This window comes from Caloenas nicobarica, chromosome 33 (genome assembly GCF_036013445.1).
Source record: "Caloenas nicobarica isolate bCalNic1 chromosome 33, bCalNic1.hap1, whole genome shotgun sequence".
In the NCBI taxonomy this organism is placed as follows: Eukaryota; Metazoa; Chordata; class Aves; order Columbiformes; family Columbidae; genus Caloenas; species Caloenas nicobarica.
This window is the reverse complement of record NC_088277.1, coordinates 918920-939195: the sequence shown is the minus strand read 5'-3', so window position 1 is coordinate 939195 and position 20276 is coordinate 918920. Positions and strand designations below refer to the sequence as shown.

Sequence of the window (20276 nt, the reverse complement as noted above, 5' to 3'; positions counted from 1 at the left end):
GCCAGACTCAGCCGCTGGCTTTGGGCGTTTGGAAATGTGTGCGGAAAGATATATTGTGTCTGTGAGCGTTTGTGTGCGGAGCGGAGAGAGCTCCCGAGCCGGGAGCCACATAAAGATGTTAAATAGAGCTGTAACGCGCACCCGGAGCAGGAAAAGTGCCCTAGAAAAAAAAAAAAGAAAAAAAAATATATAAAAATCCTGCGATGGAGCAAAATGAAAGATTAAAATAAATTCAGAGGTAGCAAGGCTGGGCCAGCGGGGAGAGAAATGAGACTGAATTCCCTCCCTCGGCCTCTCGCTGCGTCCTCGTTGGCCTAAAAATCTCCCTAAAAATCTCCCATTTCTTCACCCGCTACCAAAGCGAGTCAGAGAATTGGGAATTTTCTTCCTTTTGCTTTTTTTTTCCTCCCTTTTCCTTTTTTTTCACCCCCCGTCTCTGCGTTTGGAGATGCCGCAGCCACCCGCCTGCTCAATATTCGTCCCAAACCGGCTGCTCCTCACAAAAAAACCTGATTTCTTTTTCTCCGCTTACCCGAACCCACCTATTTTCCTCCTCTATGGGCTCGGCAGCTGAACCCGTTAAAAACCAGGGTGGTTTTGGGCCAGAAACGTGACAAAGCGTCTCTCCCCGGTCCCCTTTACGGCGCGATGCGGAGCGACGATTTTTCTTTTTGTCTCCTTTGTTCGGCGCCGGGATTCGTGTCGCCGTTTCGGAAAACGACGGCAGAACCGAAGGGTTTTGGAAGCCGCGGGGAGGAAAGAAACCCAGAATCTGGGTGTATTTAGCAAAACCATCGAGAAATGTCATTTACGCTTTATTTACGGACTGGGAAAGCCGAACTGTGTGTTTGCAGAGTCACGCAGGCAAAAACCTCTTTGTTTTTCTCCCTTAAAGCGTGTTAAGACCCTGATATCTTTAATTCCTTTTAATTTGAGCCCCGGTTCTGAGTCGCCATCAAAAGCACCGATGTATTTGAAGGGCACTTTGCATAATGCGCTTGTTACTGCGGCCGAGGGGAAGATGGATGGGATGTCCCCAAATGTGTCCCCTTCCAGCCCGGCAAAAAATACAATTAAATCATAAATAAGCATCAGGAAGAGCGAGTGAAGCCGGGGGGGTCCCTGGGAACAGGTGGCTTTGGGTTGATTCATTGGGCGGGTGCTTTAAGGAGAGAAGGGAAAAAGAAATAAGGGGAAAAGGGCAGGAATCGTGTGCTAGAAACGACAGACCCGGTGCCGAGCGCGTAAAAATCCTGCGGTACAAAAATCCTGCGGTAGGAAAACGCTGCGGTGCGGCCGGTTTGTCGCAGTCTATTAGGAGAGGCCAATCCATCGCGGGGTCGTTAGGACGGTTCTCGTTAACCCCCTCCCTGCCTCTCTCCTCCTCTCAGCCTCCAAAGGGCGATTCTGCCCCTTTGTCCGGGTTCCTCCCTAAAGCCCCAAGTGGGTTTTTATCCCCAAATTCTCCCGCGGGTGGAATTTCCGACGGCGTCTTTGCAGCACATAAAACCCGTGTGTTCCGCGCGTGGCTCTGCGGCGGAATCGCCGTCCGAAAAGCCCCTTTCTGACCCCTAACAGCGCCGAATTCACCCCCCCGTTACCCGGCAATAAAGCGGTGCCTCTCACCGCGTCTCATTGTGGCCCCACCGCTTAAAAAAACGCATTATTGCAAATATTTCTTCCCCAGAAAGCCCACGGAATGGCTTTTTTTTTTAAAGCATTTTGCGCCATGCCTTCACGAGCAATCTGTCCCGCTCTGGTTTTGCTCAACGCTCGGCAGCAATTTGTGTTCCAGTCCCCCCCGCCGCAGGACGGACCCGTAAAACGCCAAAAAATGCATTTTTTTTTCCCCCCATTTTGGCAATTGTTTCGTTTCAGAGGTTTACAAACGAGGACCACCTGGCGGTTCATAAACACAAGCATGAGATGACATTGAAATTCGGCCCGGCTCGAACCGACTCCGTCATCATCGCAGGTATGTGCCCATTAATACACCGGGACCGCGAGATTAATCCCAGCGACCAGATGCACTGAAACACGTCCCTACCGCCCATAAAACCCCCTTGTGATCTGCATTTAATCAGGGGGAGAGGAAAGCCAGAGGCTTCCAAGTCTCTTTTTTTTTTTTCCTTTTTTATGGTAGTATCAAGTTTTGTGGGGATTTTTGCGTTTTTTTTTTTTTTAATTTCTTTTTTTTTTTTAGCTCTCGCCCTTTTTATTAAGACTGGGAGATTTATGGCCAGGAGGCCTCTCGCATTGCTGCGTGTGCTTTGAGGACGATGAACCAAATCTGACAAACCTGGTTTCCTCTCCTCAGCCCAGGTGTCAATTTTCTTGAGCTTTTAGGCCGGCAGTTAATAAATTGAAACGTCGTCGAGCGCAGCGGCCGCTGCCCGGAGCGCGATTGCAGAGCCCAACGGCAGCGCACGCTCAACGCAGCCTTTAGAAAACTGAGGAAAAACCAAGAAAAATATATTGTTGTCTGGCAGCGGATCGTTGCCGGTTGCAGAGATTCTCCTGCTTCGTCAGTCCCTTGTATTTCACGTTCCTTAGAAAGGTTTGTGTTACCGCTGGGTGAAAAGGCACGAAAAGAGGAAAAAAATGTTTCCTGAAGCCTCGAGAGTTGGGCAGGGCAAATGAAGCGGAGCCCGTCACCCTGTTCCCGTGTTCATCTCCAGCCCAAATTCGGGCTTGAAGGAGGAAAAAGTGATTTAGTTGGTTTCTCGATGCCTTCGAGGCAGCACTGGGTTCGGTCCCGTCTCCAGCCCAGGTCCCAGCATTAAATATCCTCCTTTTCGCTGGTCCCAGACACGCGTGTTCTCCTGCGGCTGGGCTGAAACGCGGCGGGTTTAGCGCAAGGAACAGCAGCGGGTCGGGTTTAGCGCAAGGAACAGCAGCGGGTCGGGTTTAGCGCAAGGAACAGCAGCGGGTCAGGTTTAGTGCAAGGAACAGCAGCGGGTCGGGTTTAGCGCAAGGAACAGCAGCAGGTTGGGTTTAGCGCAAGGAACAACAGCAGGTTGGGTTTACCCCTCCCCAGCTCCTCTGGGCTGACACCAGTGGGTTTAAACATAAAAAAAACCCCAAACTTATTTCCCTTGGTCAGTGCAAGACCAGCCTAGTTAAGCCAGGCTTTCCCAGGCCGGGCTCTGGAGCTGCTGGGCTTTTGTGAGGACTACAAAGCTTGGAGCAGCAAGATCTCGCTGCCCTACATTCCTCATGTATTTCTGTTTTAAGCCACTGTTTTACATCTCCGTTTTTCTTGTTCTCTTGCTTTGTGCCGAGTGTTAACGAGCAGGAGGATCCCGCATTCCATCCCTTGCCGTGGCTCCTTCGTTAAGCTAACGAGAGTCGTAAAGAATTGTTCTCTCTCCGAGAGAGACTCATTTAAACAGGAACGTGCATTTTGGGGGCGAAATTCCCGGAGGGAGGAATTAGGAATCGGGGAGGGATGAGACGAGGGAGGTTCCGCAGCTTTGGGAAAACTTGTGCCGGAGATTCAGGCCCTGAGTTGGCGCTAAACGGGGAACGGTCCGAAAAGATCCCGAGAGCTGCTAAAGCACCGGAAAAAACATTGTCCTGCTGAGATCTTGAGTTGATAAAGTTCCCTGGTTTAACGAAGAGAGATATTTGGGGAACCGAAGTGCGCTCAGAAGAGGCTTTGGCTTTATTAACACAACCCAGAGGTAGGGTTTGAAGTTAGGCTGGAAATAAAGCTTAAGTTCTGCCGCGGCGGGGCCGGAGTCGCTCCCCGAAGGCTGCGGGGACTCTCTGCCGCTGCCCGGTGTGAAATCTAATGGGGTATTTCATAGAATTACAGAATAATTTGGGTAGGAAGGGACTTGCAGAGGTTTTCGTGTAGCTCCAGCTCATCTCCTGCGCTCGCCCGGGAGCGTCTCCCCCAAACCGCTGCTGGTTTGTGCAGCAGCTCAGGCTCAAACTATCCCCGGGATCTCCTTTGTGCTTAGAAACCCGCGTCTGTCCCGGGATGCGCTTTAATGTTCGGAGCCGCCACCAGGAGCAAAGCAACTCTGCCCAAATCTATTCCGCATCAGCCGTTTCCCCCTCTCACCACTCCGTATTTTTCAGATCTGTTTCAGGGAGATCAAACCTCCCGATTGTTTCCTTCCTTTGCAGCCGCAATTCAGCCGAAGAGACGCAAAACCCCGGGGTGGGACGGACGGGGCAGGAATTCCGCAGAAATCACTGCACGGCACTCACTGCAACCGTTATTTCATAAAATCATCGAATAGTTCGACTTGGAAGGGACCTTTAAAGGTCATCTAGTCCAACCCTTAGCTTAATTTCTTTAAACAGCGTTTACCAGAGAAACAAAATCCCCAATAAATTATTTTCCCCTTTGGGAATTGTCACTTTCTTTGCAAACGTGACACCTTAGTGAAGAAACATCCAGGCTCCCCCAAAGCAAAGAACATTTGCCGCAGACCCCCGGAGAGGACCGAGGTGCTTCACGTGAATTTTCCAGCCTCTTTTTTTGACCGTGTTCCGCCCCAAACAGATCAGACCCCAACGCCGACCCGGTTCCTGAAGAACTGCGAGGAGGTGGGACTGTTCAACGAGCTGGCCAGCTCCTTCGAGCACGACTTCAAGCGAGCGGCCGAGGATGACGACAAAAAGGCAAGAGCCGGCGGCCACGGCGCCCAAAACCAAGCCGGGAGCGGTTTTTGGGGGGATGGAGTTGGGGACGATGCCGTGGGGTAACGCGCCGTGGGCTGGGATTTCATATTCTGCCTCACGCGGGACTTTATTTGATTAATTTGGGTGATTTCGGCTGCCTGTCTTGCAACGCGAGGCCTGGCGAGAGCGGGGTTTGATGGTTCATTGTTCCTTTGGCTTTGCACTTAAAAAAGAGCAAAAAAAGGCGGTACCCAAATTACCTCGCGCCTTGGGAAGGAGATGCAGGGAAGGAGCGAGACTCTGTTGAACGCTCGGGATCTGAGCAAAAATCCAGCGAAAATTCACTCAGGGATCTAAATCCTTAATTACGATGATCCTGAGGTGCCATCAGCGGGGAAAAGACCCAGCTCAGCCGCCTGCCTTTCAGATTGGAGCGGTATCGGGTACGTTCGCATAGAGAAAGGGCTTTTTCTAACAAAGAGCCGCCTCGTACGCGAGCGCTATCGATTCCGCTGCCCCCGCCAGCCCCGGGTCTGAAGGACAACGGGATCTCGTCAGATAGGAGCTAATTAAGGCCGTTTCCACCCCTCCCCTCCCCAGGAGCAGCAGATGCGTATTGGGCTCTTAGGCTGGCACATACATTTACTAAATTGATGTATGGCCGTCCATACGCTCACAGTCAGCGGCGCTGCTCGGAAATAAACTGCGGGAGCGCGGCCGCGTAAATCTTCGCCGAGATGGGGGACGGAGGAATTCAGAATTAAAACCGAAACCTGGCTCTCGAGCCGCTCTCCTCGTAACAGGGCTCTTTAAAGCAGGAATTGATCTCTCATTGCTATGCCGAGGGGCGTTTTATGCTCTCAACTCCCTGCCTTTTGTTCTCCGCAGCCCAGACCCCGAGCGCTGCGAAAAGGTAGTTTTGCGTTTGTGGTTTCACATCGAAACGCTTGAGCAACCCGCAGTCTTGCCATTCATTTTAAACCTGAGACCACCCACCTCCCGGGCTGCGCTGCCCCGGGGCTGCAGCTCCGTCCCCCTGCTCTCAGATATTTCCCTCTTTTTTGAATTCTGGTTTTTTTTTTTTTTTGCTTTAGGATGACTGCGGTCTAAATCTTTTCTGGCGGCGTGAAGTTGCAGGCGTTAGGAAAAGCGTTTATCCCTCCCAAAATCAAGCCTCTGGTTTGGCCAGAGCCGCGTTTCTGAGCCGCCCTCGCTGCCGCTCTCGTGCGTTTTGTCCTTCAGCTCCAAGGGTGGTCTCCACACCAGCATGTTAATTAAAACCAGAGGCGCAGCGGGAGCTTCCCCGGAGGCGCTTTAAGTGGTTTGAGACTTTCCTGTATGTTAATCCCTTCTCCTTTTGTGATTCTCACCGTGATTCTCTGCTGCAGAGGGCAGGTAAACGGTTACTGCACCTACCGCCGGCAAAGCCCCTGCGTAAATCAGAGCGGAGCAGCTGCAGCCCCATCCAGAGCGTCTGCAGGCGCCCGGGTTCACCCTCTTGCCGCAATTTTCCCCTCCCTCGGGAGAATTAAACTGCAGCAAAGCAGAGGAGGTTGAGGTTGGACGCTCAGCCAAACCGTCAGCGGTCAAAGGGGTTGGTTGTGGAGGGCGCAGGACGGACAAACAGCCATCGGGACCGATTTAGGGATCCCAGCCCAATGCAGCAGCCGCAGTCGGGGTCACGCACGCCGGCGTCTCCCACGTCTTCTCCTCCTCCTCGGGGAGAAGTGGCTGCTCAGTTTAGTCCCCACTCACTTTAGTCCCCGCTCAGTTTAGTCCCTGGTCAGTTTAGTCCCCACTCAGTTTAGTCCCCGCTCAGTTTAGTCCCCACTCAGTTTAGTCCCTGCTCAGTTTAGTCCCCACTCAGTTTAGTCCCCGCTCACTTTAGTCCCTGCTCAGTTTAGTCCCCGCTCAGTTTAGTCCCCACTCCGTTTAGTCCCCCTCCCTTGTCCCCCTGCCCCTTTTCCCCCCTCCCAGCAAGTCCTAAACTGGTTCAAATGGGGCACGTGGGCACTGCTGGAACCCGGGGCGGTGGCTCGTTGCCAGGTTCAGGCATATGGTCGGGTTTTATTTTAATGGGGCGCTCATAGATATTTAATAACTTGCATGGCTCTTTGTTTGCTTTTGATAATCGGGCAATAAAATAATTCAGGCTGATTTATACAATGCTTTACAGCTCTTCTGTGAATGAAAGCGCCTTCTGTAACTCGCAGGCGTTTGGCTTTGTTACCTGTTCTCCTTTTATGAAAAAAAAAAGGGGGAAAAAACCACCCAACCCATGGAAAGAATTGTGCGTGTGTTACTGAGAAACCACAAAATGGTGCCATCTGGGGCAGGGAGCGTCTTTGCGAGGCCTCCGTCTCCGTTCGGAGAGCATTGCTCTCCGCCTCAGGCTCCCAGATGCTGCTTCGGTCCGAATAAATAATAATAATAATTTGGCAAGAACGCAGAGCTGTGGCTCTTCCTCCGGGAGCAGCCCCGCGTTTCACAGACGGCGCGAGCCGCTTGTCCCTTTTCCAAGCCCTGTTGGTTTTCCTGCAGAGCGCCGGAGCCCTGGACATGTCTCTGCCTTCCACCCCGGACATCAAGATCAAGGAGGAGGAGCCGGTAGAGGTGGACTCGTCCCCGCCGGACAGCCCGGCCTCTCGCCCGCCGTCCCCGCACAACAGGGACAAGGTGGGTGTCCCCGGGGTCCCTCGTGTCCCCCCACCCCGCTCTGGGGAGAGAGGGGCCGGAGGAGGCACAGGAATGACGGGGACAGACTTTTGAACAGTGCCTGTTGCAATAGGACAGGGGGTGACGGGTTTAAACTAAAAGAGGGGAGATTCAGGTTAAATAAAAGGAGGTTTTGGCTGCTGAGGTTGGGGAGAGCCTGGCCCAGGTTGGCCAGAGAGGTGGTGGCTGAACCATCCCTGGAGACATCCCAGGCCAGGCTGGACGGGGCTCTGAGCACCCTGAGCTGGTGCAGATGTCCCTGCTCATGGGACAGGTGACATTTGAAGGTCCCTTCAACCCAAACTATTCTGTGATTCTTGGATGAGAACACCTGGGTGCCAAGGCCTGATTTGGGCTTGTGAGGTTCATCTCATTTTAGGAGGAAAGAGAAAAGCTCATTCTCTAAAAGACACATTGACTGCGTTCAGCCCTCCCCATGGGTTTGGCTGATGGGGAAGCCTTGCTGCTCACCCTGGGAACGCGTTTCTGGCGGGGCCAAAGTGCCAGACAAATCACGTGTCTCCTCCAACACGTGTCCCTGTGTCTTGGGGACACACGAGCCTGAATAACTCCCCACCCTAGAGATGCTCATGGGGCTGGAGAGGGGGATTATCCCCCGAGGCCGCTGCGGGCAGCACGAGTCTGAATTTCAGAGTGACTTTGGGTAAGTCGCTCCCCTTGCGCCTCGGTTCCTGCGACAAAGGTGCCTTAATTTTCACTAAATTTCTTCTAACACCCTCAGAAGGAAGAGCCAGCCGGGCGATTGTGACGCTCACAAGTAACAGCACGTCTCCTTTTGTCTGTCGCTCCTCTTCAGGAGATCGTCTCCAAGCCCGTCATCATTTCAACGCCGACTCCGACCATCGTCCGGCCGGGCTCGCTGCCACTGCACCTGGGGTACGACCCGCTGCACCCCACGCTGCCCTCCCCGACCTCCGTCATCACCCAGGCCCCCCCTGCCAACAGACAGCTGGGGTAAGTGCCGTTCGTCAGGCTTCCTGGGCAGTAATTAGCTACCTAAACAAGTTCCTTGATTATCAGAACGACTGAGGTGCCGCAGTTCCCGCTGCGGCTGCTTGGCCATAAGGGCCTCGTTGCGGCGCTGCCTCCAGAAGCCGAATGGGGGTGTGAGTGCAGAAAGCGGGAACTAATTGTCGTAGCGGAACGAAACGAGGCGAAACTCACCACCGGGAGAAATTAAACCCAGTCCCCAAACACGTTGACACGACGCTCGCTGTCTGCACCGGGAGCGTGGCCTGACTGGGAGCTCCCAAGTTGCTTTTGCGGCCGTAGGAAATCGTCTGGATCTTTAACGGCTTTGGGATTTTCTCCGACAGCTGTTGCCTCTGAAGTGCAACCTCTCCTGCACCCTCCGTGGTCAGCACCTGCCTCGGGACCTGTTCTGTTTCGGCACATCTAATGACTTTGCTCCTTTTTTGCCTCCTGTAACGATGTGGAGCGGCGGCTCCGGAGCTCTCGCTGCGGCAGTTTCGAGCCTGCGACATGTCAGGCAGCTCCAGCCCTGCAAATCAAAGGAAGGAGCCTGGAGGATGCAGGAAACACATTACAGGGAGCCCTCAGGAGACGCATATTTAGCTGCGCTTCTATTCTTTGGTGGCAGGATGCTGCTTTTTTGCTGTGCTCTTGGCCTCTTTCTAATTACCCTTGTTTGAGGCTGGCTCCTTACATTAACCGGGCCGTTTATTATTTTTTTGGCTGTCAGTTCATATTTTTGTGTGTGTTTTTTGCTTTGACCCCTCTGGCACCATCAATCCAGACTTCCTGACAGAAAGTTTTAAATCCTGTCTCGAGGCATTAAGGGGTTAAGTGATTGTCCTGGGGTTTGGAAAGGGCATTATGCTCCTTTTTTTAACCCTGAGCAGGTTGGAACCGAGTCCCCTCAAGCTCAGAGGCACAAAAAAATCAGAGCTGGAGTAAGCTGGGCTTTAATATGATTTTATCTGCACTTTGCAGCCCGTTGGGGTAGATTCCTCCTAGAATGGGCTTTACGGAGAGCTCAGTCTGCAGATTTAACGAGGGTCCCTTCGTTATGGCCGCGCTGGGGTTGTCAGCGTGACAGAGATGGAGGGGGAGGCTGTGACCTCCCTGGAACTCGCCCTCGTTAGGCTGGGCTTTTCAAAGCCGCCTCGGAGGATTCGGGATGCCCGACAGAAATGAATCGAGAGCCGCGACGTTGGCGTTCCCCAGGCAGCCTTAAAAATTCCAGCCTGAGTTATTGGCGCATTGAACTCTCCCCTCTGACCCGCGTCCGCTGCTTTGTCCCCAGCCTGTGTCACCCCGTGCCAGCGCGAGGATCCAGCTCCGTCCATCCCCTTCCCTGCCCTCGGCAGAAGCAAATTATTGGAATCAGCAGCGATTTCTTTTTCCTCCCTCCCCATAGTGAGGCTCGCAGCAGCTCCGCGCTCCTCTACCCAGCTCGGCTCTGCCTCCACTCGGCTCCCGGCTGCGCTGTCACCAACTCAGGACAAGCAAACACCGTTTCCTTCCTCTCCCCAACACCCAGAGCAGATCAGCTCCGACTTTCCCTCCGCTCTCCTAGAAAAGCCGAGTCCAGAAGGTCGACAGCCGGAGTGCGGTGGGGTTTGTGACGCCCCGGAATGGAGACGGGGCGCGCGTGTGTCGGCACGTGCAGAAACGCCACTTCTCACTGTGAAGTGATCTGTGGTGGGAAGAGTTCTTGGGGGTTTTAATTTGTCGTGTTTAAGCTCCGGTGTGATCACCTCCTCCCCAACCTGCGGCGAGCGGGGCCCTTCCCGTCCCCCGGGAAAACGAGCCCAAATCCTCCAGCCAGAATCAATTCACACATGTACCCCTGAGCTCCTGGGGCTGCCGGGACAACACAAACTTGAAATAATCTATGAAAACGCGAATTGTTGTTTCTCCAGGTCTCCCACAGGTTCCCTCCCGCTTGTTGTGCAGCTTGCGAACGGACAGACCATGCCTGTCCTCCCAGGCCCTCCCGTACAGATGCCTTCTGTTATATCGGTAAGAAAAACTTCCAACACGGCTCAGCAGAGGAGGGGATGGAGTTTATCCCCTGCCAAATACATGCAGACACTTCCATTTTGCAAAAATGAAAATATATCTCCCCTCCGTGCAAAATAAGGAGGAGAGGGGGGACGGAGCAGCTCTGGCAAGGTGGTAATAACGTGTGGATCACACTAGAGGGCAATAAGTCTGGAAAAACACAAAGCTTCGCCTGGACAGATGGCTCATGCCCTTGGTCCAGGGCTGGAACTGCTGGATCCCTGATTAGCCGCTTCCATTTGGAACAGCGTGCGCCTCCATTGAAACCAGTCGAGCTTGCAGAGAACATGTTGGTCTTTGCGGGCTGGAAAAGCCAAGCCCAACGTCGCCAGCCTGCTAAGGACCCGCTCAGATATCAGCCTAGCAGGCTCTGCTTTTTGCAGACGGGACAACTCTCCGTTTCTGCAGAACTCGGGGACGGATTTCCGTGCTGGGTGGGTGGTTTGTGCATCTCCCCAGCGCTCCGGCTCCCGTCGGGCAGCGCGCGTGGGTCCTGCCAGGAACAGCTTTGGGTTTTGAGAGCGTAACGGCCAAAAACCTTCAGCCTGGGGGAACGGGAACGTCGACACCAAAGGAGGGAGAGGCGCGGGCAGCTCGGCGTAGCTTGAGGGTACAGACACATCATTTGAAACAGGACTTGGGTTGCTGTGCAGCAACCTGAGTGGCTTATAAAAGCACATGAAAATTCTGGTTTTTCCCTCCTTTGGTGAAGGAGAAAACTCTCTGTGTTTAGGAGGGGACACTGTGACGTACCCGGGGTGTCGCAGCAGCGATCCCCAGGGGGGATCTCATACCCTCCCGCTCCATTTGCTCGCCCGTACTGGTGGGGACTGGGAGAGAAGGGAAGGGAAGGGAAGGGAAAGGAAAGGAAAGGAAAGGAAGGAGGGAGGCTCAGAGCTGCCCCCCGTCTGCATGCACAACTCCGATACAGCCACCGCAGCCACCAAAGGAGCGGCTGGTGGCCTTCGGTGACAGCCGGCGTAATGGATAGCGGTAGTTAAACGCCGAGCGTTTGTCAAGATTTATAAATGTGCTCGGTGGGGGGAATTATTACAGAGCCGCTTCGCAGAGCGTGCTTGGAAAAGCACCTTTAGCTTCCAAAAACCCACGTGTCGCTCCCTCCCCGCAGCTGGCGCGGCCGATGCCCATGGTGCCCAACATTCCCGGGATCCCCGGCCCACCCATCAACACCAGCGGCTCCATTTCACCATCGGGACTCCCAGTTCACTCCGAAGCCAAAATGGTGAGTGTCCCAGTACACGCCGGAGAGGTGTCACATCCACGGTGTTGTCCCTGAGTCTTCACCGGCTCCTCCAGAAGAGATTTTCTGGGTTTTGCCTTCGCGAGGAGCCGCCGCTGCTCCCAAACTCTCCCCGCGCCGAGAGCAGGTGTCGCAGATGCCACCAGGAGTATCAGCCTAATGGGCGCTGCGGCTCTGGCAGGCTCAGGCGCGGCTTATTGTCCAGACAAAACCTCGGGCCCAGCCTAACCGCGGCTGTTCCGTAAAGCTGGTGCTTCTGCTTCCAAGAGAACAGATGGGCTGGAGGTGGACTCGGGGAAGGCAGCGCCAAGAGCAGAGCCGTTGTGCTGTAATCTGAGGATCCTGGGAGTGGTTTTTCACGTAGAGCTCTTGAATTTAAAGTTTAGGGAAGAATTTTCCTCTCCTGGCTCTTCGTGGCTCAAACTAAGTGAACGCAGAGGGGGGGAAGCAAAATTAAGTTTGCGAACAAGGAGCAGCCAACTCCCTTTTTTTTGGCTGAGATGGGGTTGAGGTGTTTGCAAACCCACCTCTTACATAGAATTGTAGAATAATTTTGGTTGGAAAAGCCCCTAAAGCTCATCGAATCCAACCACAAACCCAACTCTGGCACTAAAATGTCCCCAAGAACCTCATCTGTTCAGCCCTCCAGGGATGGCGACTCCAGCACTGCCCTGGGCAGCCTGGTCAATGCCCCACAGCCCTTTGGGGAAGAAATCACCCCAAATTTCCACCCTCAGCCTCCCCAGACGCAACTTGAGGCCGTTTCCCCTCGTCCTGTCACTTGTTCCTTGGATTCGAAGAAGCCGCAGTCCCCAAAGAGCCCGTTCCCCGGCACCTTGGGTGATACAGAAACTGATTTAAGCCTTGATGGCGTGGAGAACAGACCCATTAATGTGATTTTTTGTCCTTTGGCAGAGGCTGAAGGCCAGCCTGACCGCATCTTCCTCGCTCAACGGCAGCAACCTGGTGGTGGGTACAGCCAGCACGATGGTGCCGGCACGGCCGGAGCAAAGTCAGATCCTCGTCCAGCACCCGGACGCCCCTTCCCCGGCTCAACCCCAGGTTTGCTGCTCCTTAAACCACCGCGCTGGAGATGCTGCGGCTTTCAGGCCTTTGGGGAAAAAGGAGACAAATCTCGCAGCTTCCCGCTTTGCAGAACGGTTTCAAAACCTTGTTATTTCAGCGCCGATGCTCTCAGCCACCAACCGGGCAGAAAACTTCCGCGACGTGTTAATTTGCTTGACGAGCTCGGGAGTTTCGAAAGAGTATTTCGCTCTCTTCTCCCTGCTCAATTACTGAGGTTAAACGCTCCCCTCTTAGGCAATCAGCTCCACCGGTTCCTGCCAGCGAACCGAATGCCAACCGTCCATCAGGATGGCCACCTGCTCCGGCGCTTCGGTGGCCTCCAAAACTTTAATATCCATATGCTGCCTGACAGCGAGTACCGAGGTGTAAACCCGGAGGGCACAGCCACGTCTGCAGGACCCTCGGCCCTCGACGACTTTCCCTTTGTTCTCCCGAAATAAAACCGGGAAATGTGCCGCCTTACAAAATCTTTTCATCCCATTTGCCTCCGAGAGCTCGTTTAGCCGAGGGCGCCGGGGGAAAATTTAACCCGCGTTAATTTTTAAAGCAAATCTCGCACTCAAAAGCCGCGGTTTGTGCTCCATGAAGCAAGTTGCTCAACCCAAATGGAGACGGCGCTTGGTTATGTGTGTCGGAGCAGGATCGGCGCTCCCAGCCCCGCCGCTGAAAGTTGCTCCGTGGGGGAATCTCCTAAATCGTTGCAGTGTGAAGTGCTTTTTAAATTATCTTAAGTGGAATTAAAAGGAAGGCGGTTTCCTCTGCGTCGCCCGTGGTCATTTACTGCATTAGCTCCTCGGCGCGGAGAGGAGGAAACTTCTGCTAATGCCATTACCGGAGTGCAGGACTTTATGTTTTCATTAATTCCCCTGATATTCACACGTTCACAGGGTTCAGGATCTCACCGTAAGTTCGCAGGACACTCTAGGCTGCCAAAAACACCTGTGAAAGGGGTTTTTCCCCAGCTCCCCGTCGCTCCATCCCCACCGTGCAAACCCAAACCCCCTTTTCAGCCCAACCGCAAGAGCTGCTGTCTCTTCCCAAACCCTTTTAATCCCGGCGCGTATCTCCCTACCCGGTCCGGAGCTTTGTTTTTCAAATCTCTCCCTTTCTGTGCAGGTTTCCCCGGCCCAGCCCACCCCCAGCACCGGCGGGAGACGGAGACGCACGGTCGACGAAGACCCGGACGAGCGTCGGCAGCGGTTCCTGGAGCGGAACCGCGCGGCCGCCTCCCGCTGCCGCCAGAAGCGCAAACTCTGGGTGTCCTCCTTGGAGAAGAAAGCCGAGGAGCTCACGACCCAGAACATCCAGCTGAGCGTGAGTGTGTAAACGCCCTTGGGACGATGTGCGCTTGGGGCAGGATCGCAGGATCAGTTTGGGTGGAAAAGCCCCTCAAGCTCATTGATCCAGCTGTTCACCCAACGCTGGCGCTTAAAATGTCCCCAAGAACCTCATCTGTTCAACCCCCCCAGGGATGGCGACTCCAGCACTGCCCTGGGCAGCCTGGTCAATGCCCCACAGCCCACTGGGGAAGAAATCACCCCAAATTTCCACCCTCAGCCTCCTCTGGCGCAACTTGGGGCCGTTTCCTCTTCTACAAGGTGTTTCCCAGCATCACCCCGGTTTCCCCAGCATCACCTCAATTTCATAGAATCACAGAATCGTTTCGGTTGGCAGAGACCCTCAGGATCATCGAGTCCAACCATAACCCAACTCCAGCACTAACCCGTGTCCCTAAACCTCATCTAAACACTTTTTAAATCCCTCCAGGGATGGTGACTCCAGCACTGCCCTGGGCAGCCTGGTCAATGCCCTTTGGGGAAGAAATCACCCCAAATTTCCACCCTCAACCTCCCCAGACACAACTTGAGGCCATTTCCTCTCGTCCTGTCGCTTATTTGCACAAGGGCTCTTGGCAGAAATGCTCCCCGTTCCCATCCATGGCACAGGGCTGAACTGGGAGGCTCTGCAGCTGCACCAGCAGCCGTACTGGTTTTACTGGAGAACTGGGTTTCCCTGCCTCACTGGCAGCTCATCTGAAAATGCAGACGTGGCTTCCGTTGCCGTTACCCCTCGTTATTGCTCTCAGCGTTGTCCGAGGTTTGACGGCTTCACAAAGACCCAACTCGTGTCCGTTCTGGGTTTTCTCCTCCACTACACGCGGTGAGATTTTTTTCGGCTGCGCTGATCACGATATTTTTATTCTTTTCCCAAGATAATGATAGAAACTTTTTCCTCGGGCAGTTTCAAAATACAGAATTGACAGGGTTTCAACTGTTTCTCCAAACTTTTCAATAGAAAAATAATCCGCCACACAAAGTTTTCAGGGGAGTAGACCCGGGTTTAAGCTCACGGAGGTTCGGATTTAGACTCGGCTTCTCGCTCTGGGTCCTTTTCCTTCGGAGCCAACAGCGTGTCTGCCTCGAGCAGTCGGTGTTAACAGGAGGGCTCAGGCAAATATATGTCCAGGATTAAATGATGAACGTAGCGAGAGGCTTTCCAGCCAGGGAAACGCCGCGTTCTGTGTCTCGCGCACTAAATTCCCCGACCCCAGAAACCATTTGGTTCTTTTAGACCGCACAAGACAAATTAGACAACAAATTGTACGTTTGCAGGGCACATAAATGAACATCCTGCTGGAGGCCGCTGTCCAGAGCGTGATCCATGTGTTTGTGTTTCCATCGCAGAACGAAGTGACGCTACTGAGGAACGAAGTTGCTCAGCTCAAGCAGCTCCTGCTGGCGCACAAGGACTGTCCGGTCACTGCACTACAGAAGAAGACACAGGGCTATCTCGGTGAGTCACGACTTTGCTCCTTATTATCCTTTAATTAGCTCGAAGCAGATGAAACCTGCGCAAATCGTGAAGGCAAGGACTTTGCGTCTTAGTCCGGGCTCCATCCGCTGCTCCTGGCAGGACCAGACAGCCCGTGGTCCTGGGCTTGAGGAACATCACCCAGGCTGGACCTGAAAATTCACTTTAACCTGCTTTACACCATTTTGCAACCAGGCAGGGGGGGCGAAGCGCCGAGGGAAGGTTGTAGCGGGTATTTAGCGTGGAATACCTGACAGAAACGTGTCTCCTGTCCCCGAAGCGTGGGCAGCACTCGATATTCGCTTTGCAGCTAAAAACCGTCGCTGCTCCGCCAGCGAAGCCGCAGTCAGGAAAGGCCAGACTGTAAATGACATCACGGGGCTCTGTGTCTCATCCCCTGCAATTCACCGCAAATTGGCTCGGGGTTGGAAGGAAGAAAACCTCTTTTTATCTTCTTTTTTTTTCTTTTTTTTAATGCCGCCTATTTCATTATAATCAACCCGGGAGCTAAACGTTCCGTCTGGGTTCTCACGTCACCTCCCGCAGTAACAATTCCGCGCTGAGGTTATTTGCGTGAAGGTTTTTGGGAGGATGCCGGAGCCCCCGGGCGCTGCCCGGATTAACGGGATGAGAGGCAGGGACGGAAAGAAGGAAGGAAGAGAAAAGAAACCCCAGGAAATAGGTTTTGTCCTTCCCATTTTCCTCCCAATTTCCCCCATCCTGGACTCAGAAACACTCGCGTGCGGCGAGGCAGAAACCCAGGGCCTGGCACAGCCCGTTTATTTCCCTCGTTACGGCGATGCGGAGCTTTGAACGATGCGGTCGTGAAACCCTCGGCGTTCGCTCCGCAATGTGGTTTGTCCCGTTTGCTTCCAAACTTTACAGTTCCCGTTACTATTCCTCGTGGGCCGTCTGCTCCAATAATAGGAATTCACCACACATCTGAATAATAAAATATAAAATTCACACCTCCCTCCCCTTCCCTCCCCTTCCTGGCTGCGTTTTTTATTATTGAGATTTGTGACTAAGCAGGTCCTTAAACAACAAACCGCCAGGTTCCCTCGGTGGAGTTACAGCTGCCTCACGTACGGTTGCCGTGTTTTATTTGTAATACCTTGTAAATCTCCTTTTTTTGGGGGGCTGCCAAACGATTCTGTTGCTCCACTCAACCTTCTCTCTCACCGCCAAGTGGGTTTTTAAATCCGCGCTCACCGCGTCTTTCAATATCCTGCCCAAAGTTTCGCACAGAAGGTAAAACAATTGGGGAAAGGGCACAATATTCACGCACCTGGTAGAAAACGGCCCTAAAATATGCTTTCCAGTGCCTGGTTAGGTTGTAAACATCCTCTCTGATTATTTTTTTTCCCAATATCATGGGATTTACCCTCTTGAGGTAGAAGAAACATCGCAGAGGAGCCATAATTTTGCTCTTTTAAGGGAAGGAGAGCACGGCTTCCCTGTAATTCATCCAACCGAGTGCACGGGAGGGAATTTCCTCCTGACACCTGCAGATAACGAGCAGATACCCCAAAGAGGTTCTCGCCTCGTCACTCGATAGCTCACAAATTATCCTCCGTGCGGGGGGCTGTTTTGTGGGCGAGAATCCACAGTTTTGGGCAAAACGATTTGCCTGGCTCAGAAAAGAGCGGGGAGGAAAGTCTTTGTTCGCCTCCCGTCCCTTCAGATCGCTCCGAGTTACCCAAAGAAACCGAGCGAGCAAACAGTTTGTGACCACCCTAATTGTTTTTAATGTTCTCGAGGACGATAAAGAGCGAACCAGGTAATTCACATAACAAATGGCGACCAAAAAAAAAAGAAGAAATAAAATAAATCAGATAAACCCCAACAAGCTGCGTTTGCAGCGGGGTCGCTGGGGTGCGTTTCCCTCGCTGACAGATGGCGAGGCCGCCGGAGCTCAATGGCCTCGAACCAAGCGCCGCGCCGGGAAACGCGGAGAAAGTTCGTTAGCGGTAACAAGGAGACAGATTGATGAGGAGAAGGGCCGACGCCGGGCATCTGCGCTTCGCGCCTCCCCGAATCGGGGCAGGTTCGGGGGGCGTTTCTGCAATGGACGGGGCCACCCGAACACGGTGGGTCGTTATGGCCCAGCGCTAATTAGCTTAATTGCCAGCCCTTGCTTCGTTTTGCCGCTTTGGCTGGTGAAGGTGAGTGTTGGGTGAAAAGCCGAGCGGCTCTTGCGCAGCCTCCAAGGCCTGAGTGTTGTCCCTAAAATGGGTTTTTCGCCCCGGTGTGTGTGCAAACGAGCCAAATTCTGCACCCGGAGGTGAAATAGTTTATTAGAGCTGCGCAAGTCTGGATGTTGGATCAAACCAGCAGCCCAAAGCCTCAGTCATTTCTATAAAACTGATCACTGTACACACCCTCAGGACAGCCCTGCAGGGCTAATTGGTTACAATATTTGAATACAAGGTAAATTAGATATCATTATTGTTACTGCACACAGTGAACAGGGGTTTTCTCCCGGCGGCCTTCGACAGGGAGCTCTATTTTTATATTAAAATTATATTCTAGTGAGCAAAGTTGACTTCAGGTTGGGCACGTCCGCAGAATGTGGCACTAATTACAATAATCACCTGCCTGTGCTTGAGTCCTTGATTCTGGGGCGGGGGGTTTGTTCTCCAACTGAAAGTCAATTACTGCTGTTTATTTTTTATTATTTATCTCATTTATGTATCTATAATATACATATAATCTAAATTTGTTATTTCTATACTATTAACTTTCTAATGAGCCTCGCGGTCGGGTCTTTTGGGCACCAGGAGCATCCTCCTGCCCCAATTGAAAGTCAGTTACTGCTGCTTATATATGTGTTATTTATCTCATTTACCTCTATACAATACAAATATAATCTAAATTTGTTATTTCTATACTATTAACTTTCTAACGAGCCTCATGGTCGGGTCTCTTGGGCACCAGGAGCATCCTCCCGCCCCAACTGAAAGTCAGTTACTGCTGCTTATATATTTATTATTTATCTCATTTATGTATATATAATATAAATATAATCTAAATTTATTATTTATATACTATTAACCTTCTAATAAGCCTCGTGGTCGGGTCTCTTGGGCACCAGGAGCATCCTCCCGCCCCAATTGAAAGTCAGTTACTGCTGCTTATATATTTATTATTTATCTCATTTACCTCTATATAATACGAATATAATCTAAATTTATTATTTATATACTATGAACTTTCGAATTAGCCTCATGGTCGGGTCTCTTGGGCACCAGGAGCATCCTCCCGCCCCAACTGAAAGTCGGTTACTGCTGCTTATATATTTATTATTTATCTCATCTACCTATATATAATATAATCTAAATTTGTTATTTCTAAGCCTCGCGGTCGTGTCTCTGGGCACCAGGAGCATCCTCCCGCCCCAATTGCAAGTCAGTTACTGCTGCTTATTTATTGGTTATTTATCTCATTTATGTATATATAATATACATATAATCAAAATTTGTTATTTCTATACCATTAACTTTCTAACGAGCCTCGCGGTCGGGTCTCTGGGCGCCAGGCGCATCCTCCCGCGCCGCCCCGTGGCCGCCGCCCCCTCTCTAACCTCATTCTCTCCTTTTTCTCCCGGTTTCGCGGCGGCGCAGAGAGCCCGAAGGAGAGCGCCGAGCCCACGGGCTCCCCGGCCCCCGTCATCCAGCACAGCTCGGCCCCCAACGGGCTCAGCGCCCGCTCGGCCGCCGAAGCCGTCGCCACCTCGGTGCTGGCGCAGATGGCGACGCAAAGGACAGAACTGGCGCTGCCGGCGCCGGCACCGGCCCCGGTCATCATGGCCCCACAGTCCCAGTCCGCCGGCAGATGATGTCCCGGCAAAACCCGCCGGAGAGACTCACCAGAAAACAAGCCCGCGAGGATCGATTTCTTCTTTTTTTTGGTTTATTTTTTTGGTTGGTTTGGTTGGTTTTTTTTTTCAAGTGATTTAAGGGCAGCTACGGCTTCTCCCACCACGCGGCACGTTCAGCTCCCGGTCGCTGCTTCACCCTCTGCTCAACGAGCCGTCGGATCTGACCCGAACGCTTGGAAAAAGCCTCCCGAAAGGGTCGTTTTCAAGCAGCGGTTGCGTTAACACTAAACCTCCAGGCCTGGGGGAGCCCCCGTGGCGCTTTTGCTCTTCGGGCATCCCCCCGGGTCCCTCCTCCTCCTCTCGGTGACGGAAAACTCGCCATTTAGTCGGTGTATTTTATTTTGAACAACGTGTTGCTTCCAGGCACCCGCTCCCCGCTCCGGCCACCGGAACGTTGCACCTTCGCACAAAAACCTCCCCGAGCTCGGAGGTTGGAGGGATCGAGGTTCATCCCGTCGCTCCCGAGATTCCAGCGGGTTTTTCAGGAGCGACAAATCGCCATCGATGGGTTTGTGTTGGGGGACACGCGCGTGTCGCTTTGCCGCCCCCGGGGTGTCGATGTGCCGGTGACACCGGAGGAAAAGGGACCGTCCGTCTGTCCTGGCAGCTCTCGGGCTTCCATATGGTCAATTGGTGCTGAGCTGGGAATAACGCGAGCCCCAAAATTCGTCGTCTGCTCCCAAACCCAGTCTACAAACCCCCCCATTCCCAAAGATCGTCTCCTTTCCGCGTAACCTCAACGACCGTAGAATCGGCGGCCTTAAATCCCGAATTCTTGGCCCGTCGCACCGCGTAGCGCTTCCGTTTTCCCACTTCTCCCTCTTTTCTCACGATTATCTC

The 20276-nt window shown here is 53.0% G+C and overlaps 1 protein-coding gene across 2 annotated transcripts in view; it reads left to right on the top strand.

Moving 5' to 3' along the window:
• Positions 1–19451, top strand: part of LOC136000523 (cyclic AMP-dependent transcription factor ATF-7) — a 54203-nt gene extending 34752 nt beyond the window's left edge. For both annotated transcript variants that reach the window (XM_065654389.1, XM_065654390.1), the window contains 10 exons: positions 1879–1975; positions 4517–4635; positions 7177–7311; positions 8168–8325; positions 10257–10356; positions 11528–11641; positions 12575–12721; positions 13862–14059; positions 15430–15538; positions 19180–19451. In XM_065654389.1, the coding sequence (XP_065510461.1) occupies positions 1879–1975; positions 4517–4635; positions 7177–7311; positions 8168–8325; positions 10257–10356; positions 11528–11641; positions 12575–12721; positions 13862–14059; positions 15430–15538; positions 19180–19394 (1392 nt within the window). In that variant the 3' untranslated portion in view covers positions 19395–19451. The remainder of the gene's footprint in view (positions 1–1878; positions 1976–4516; positions 4636–7176; positions 7312–8167; positions 8326–10256; positions 10357–11527; positions 11642–12574; positions 12722–13861; positions 14060–15429; positions 15539–19179) is intronic.
• The last annotated feature ends 825 nt before the right edge of the window (positions 19452–20276 follow it).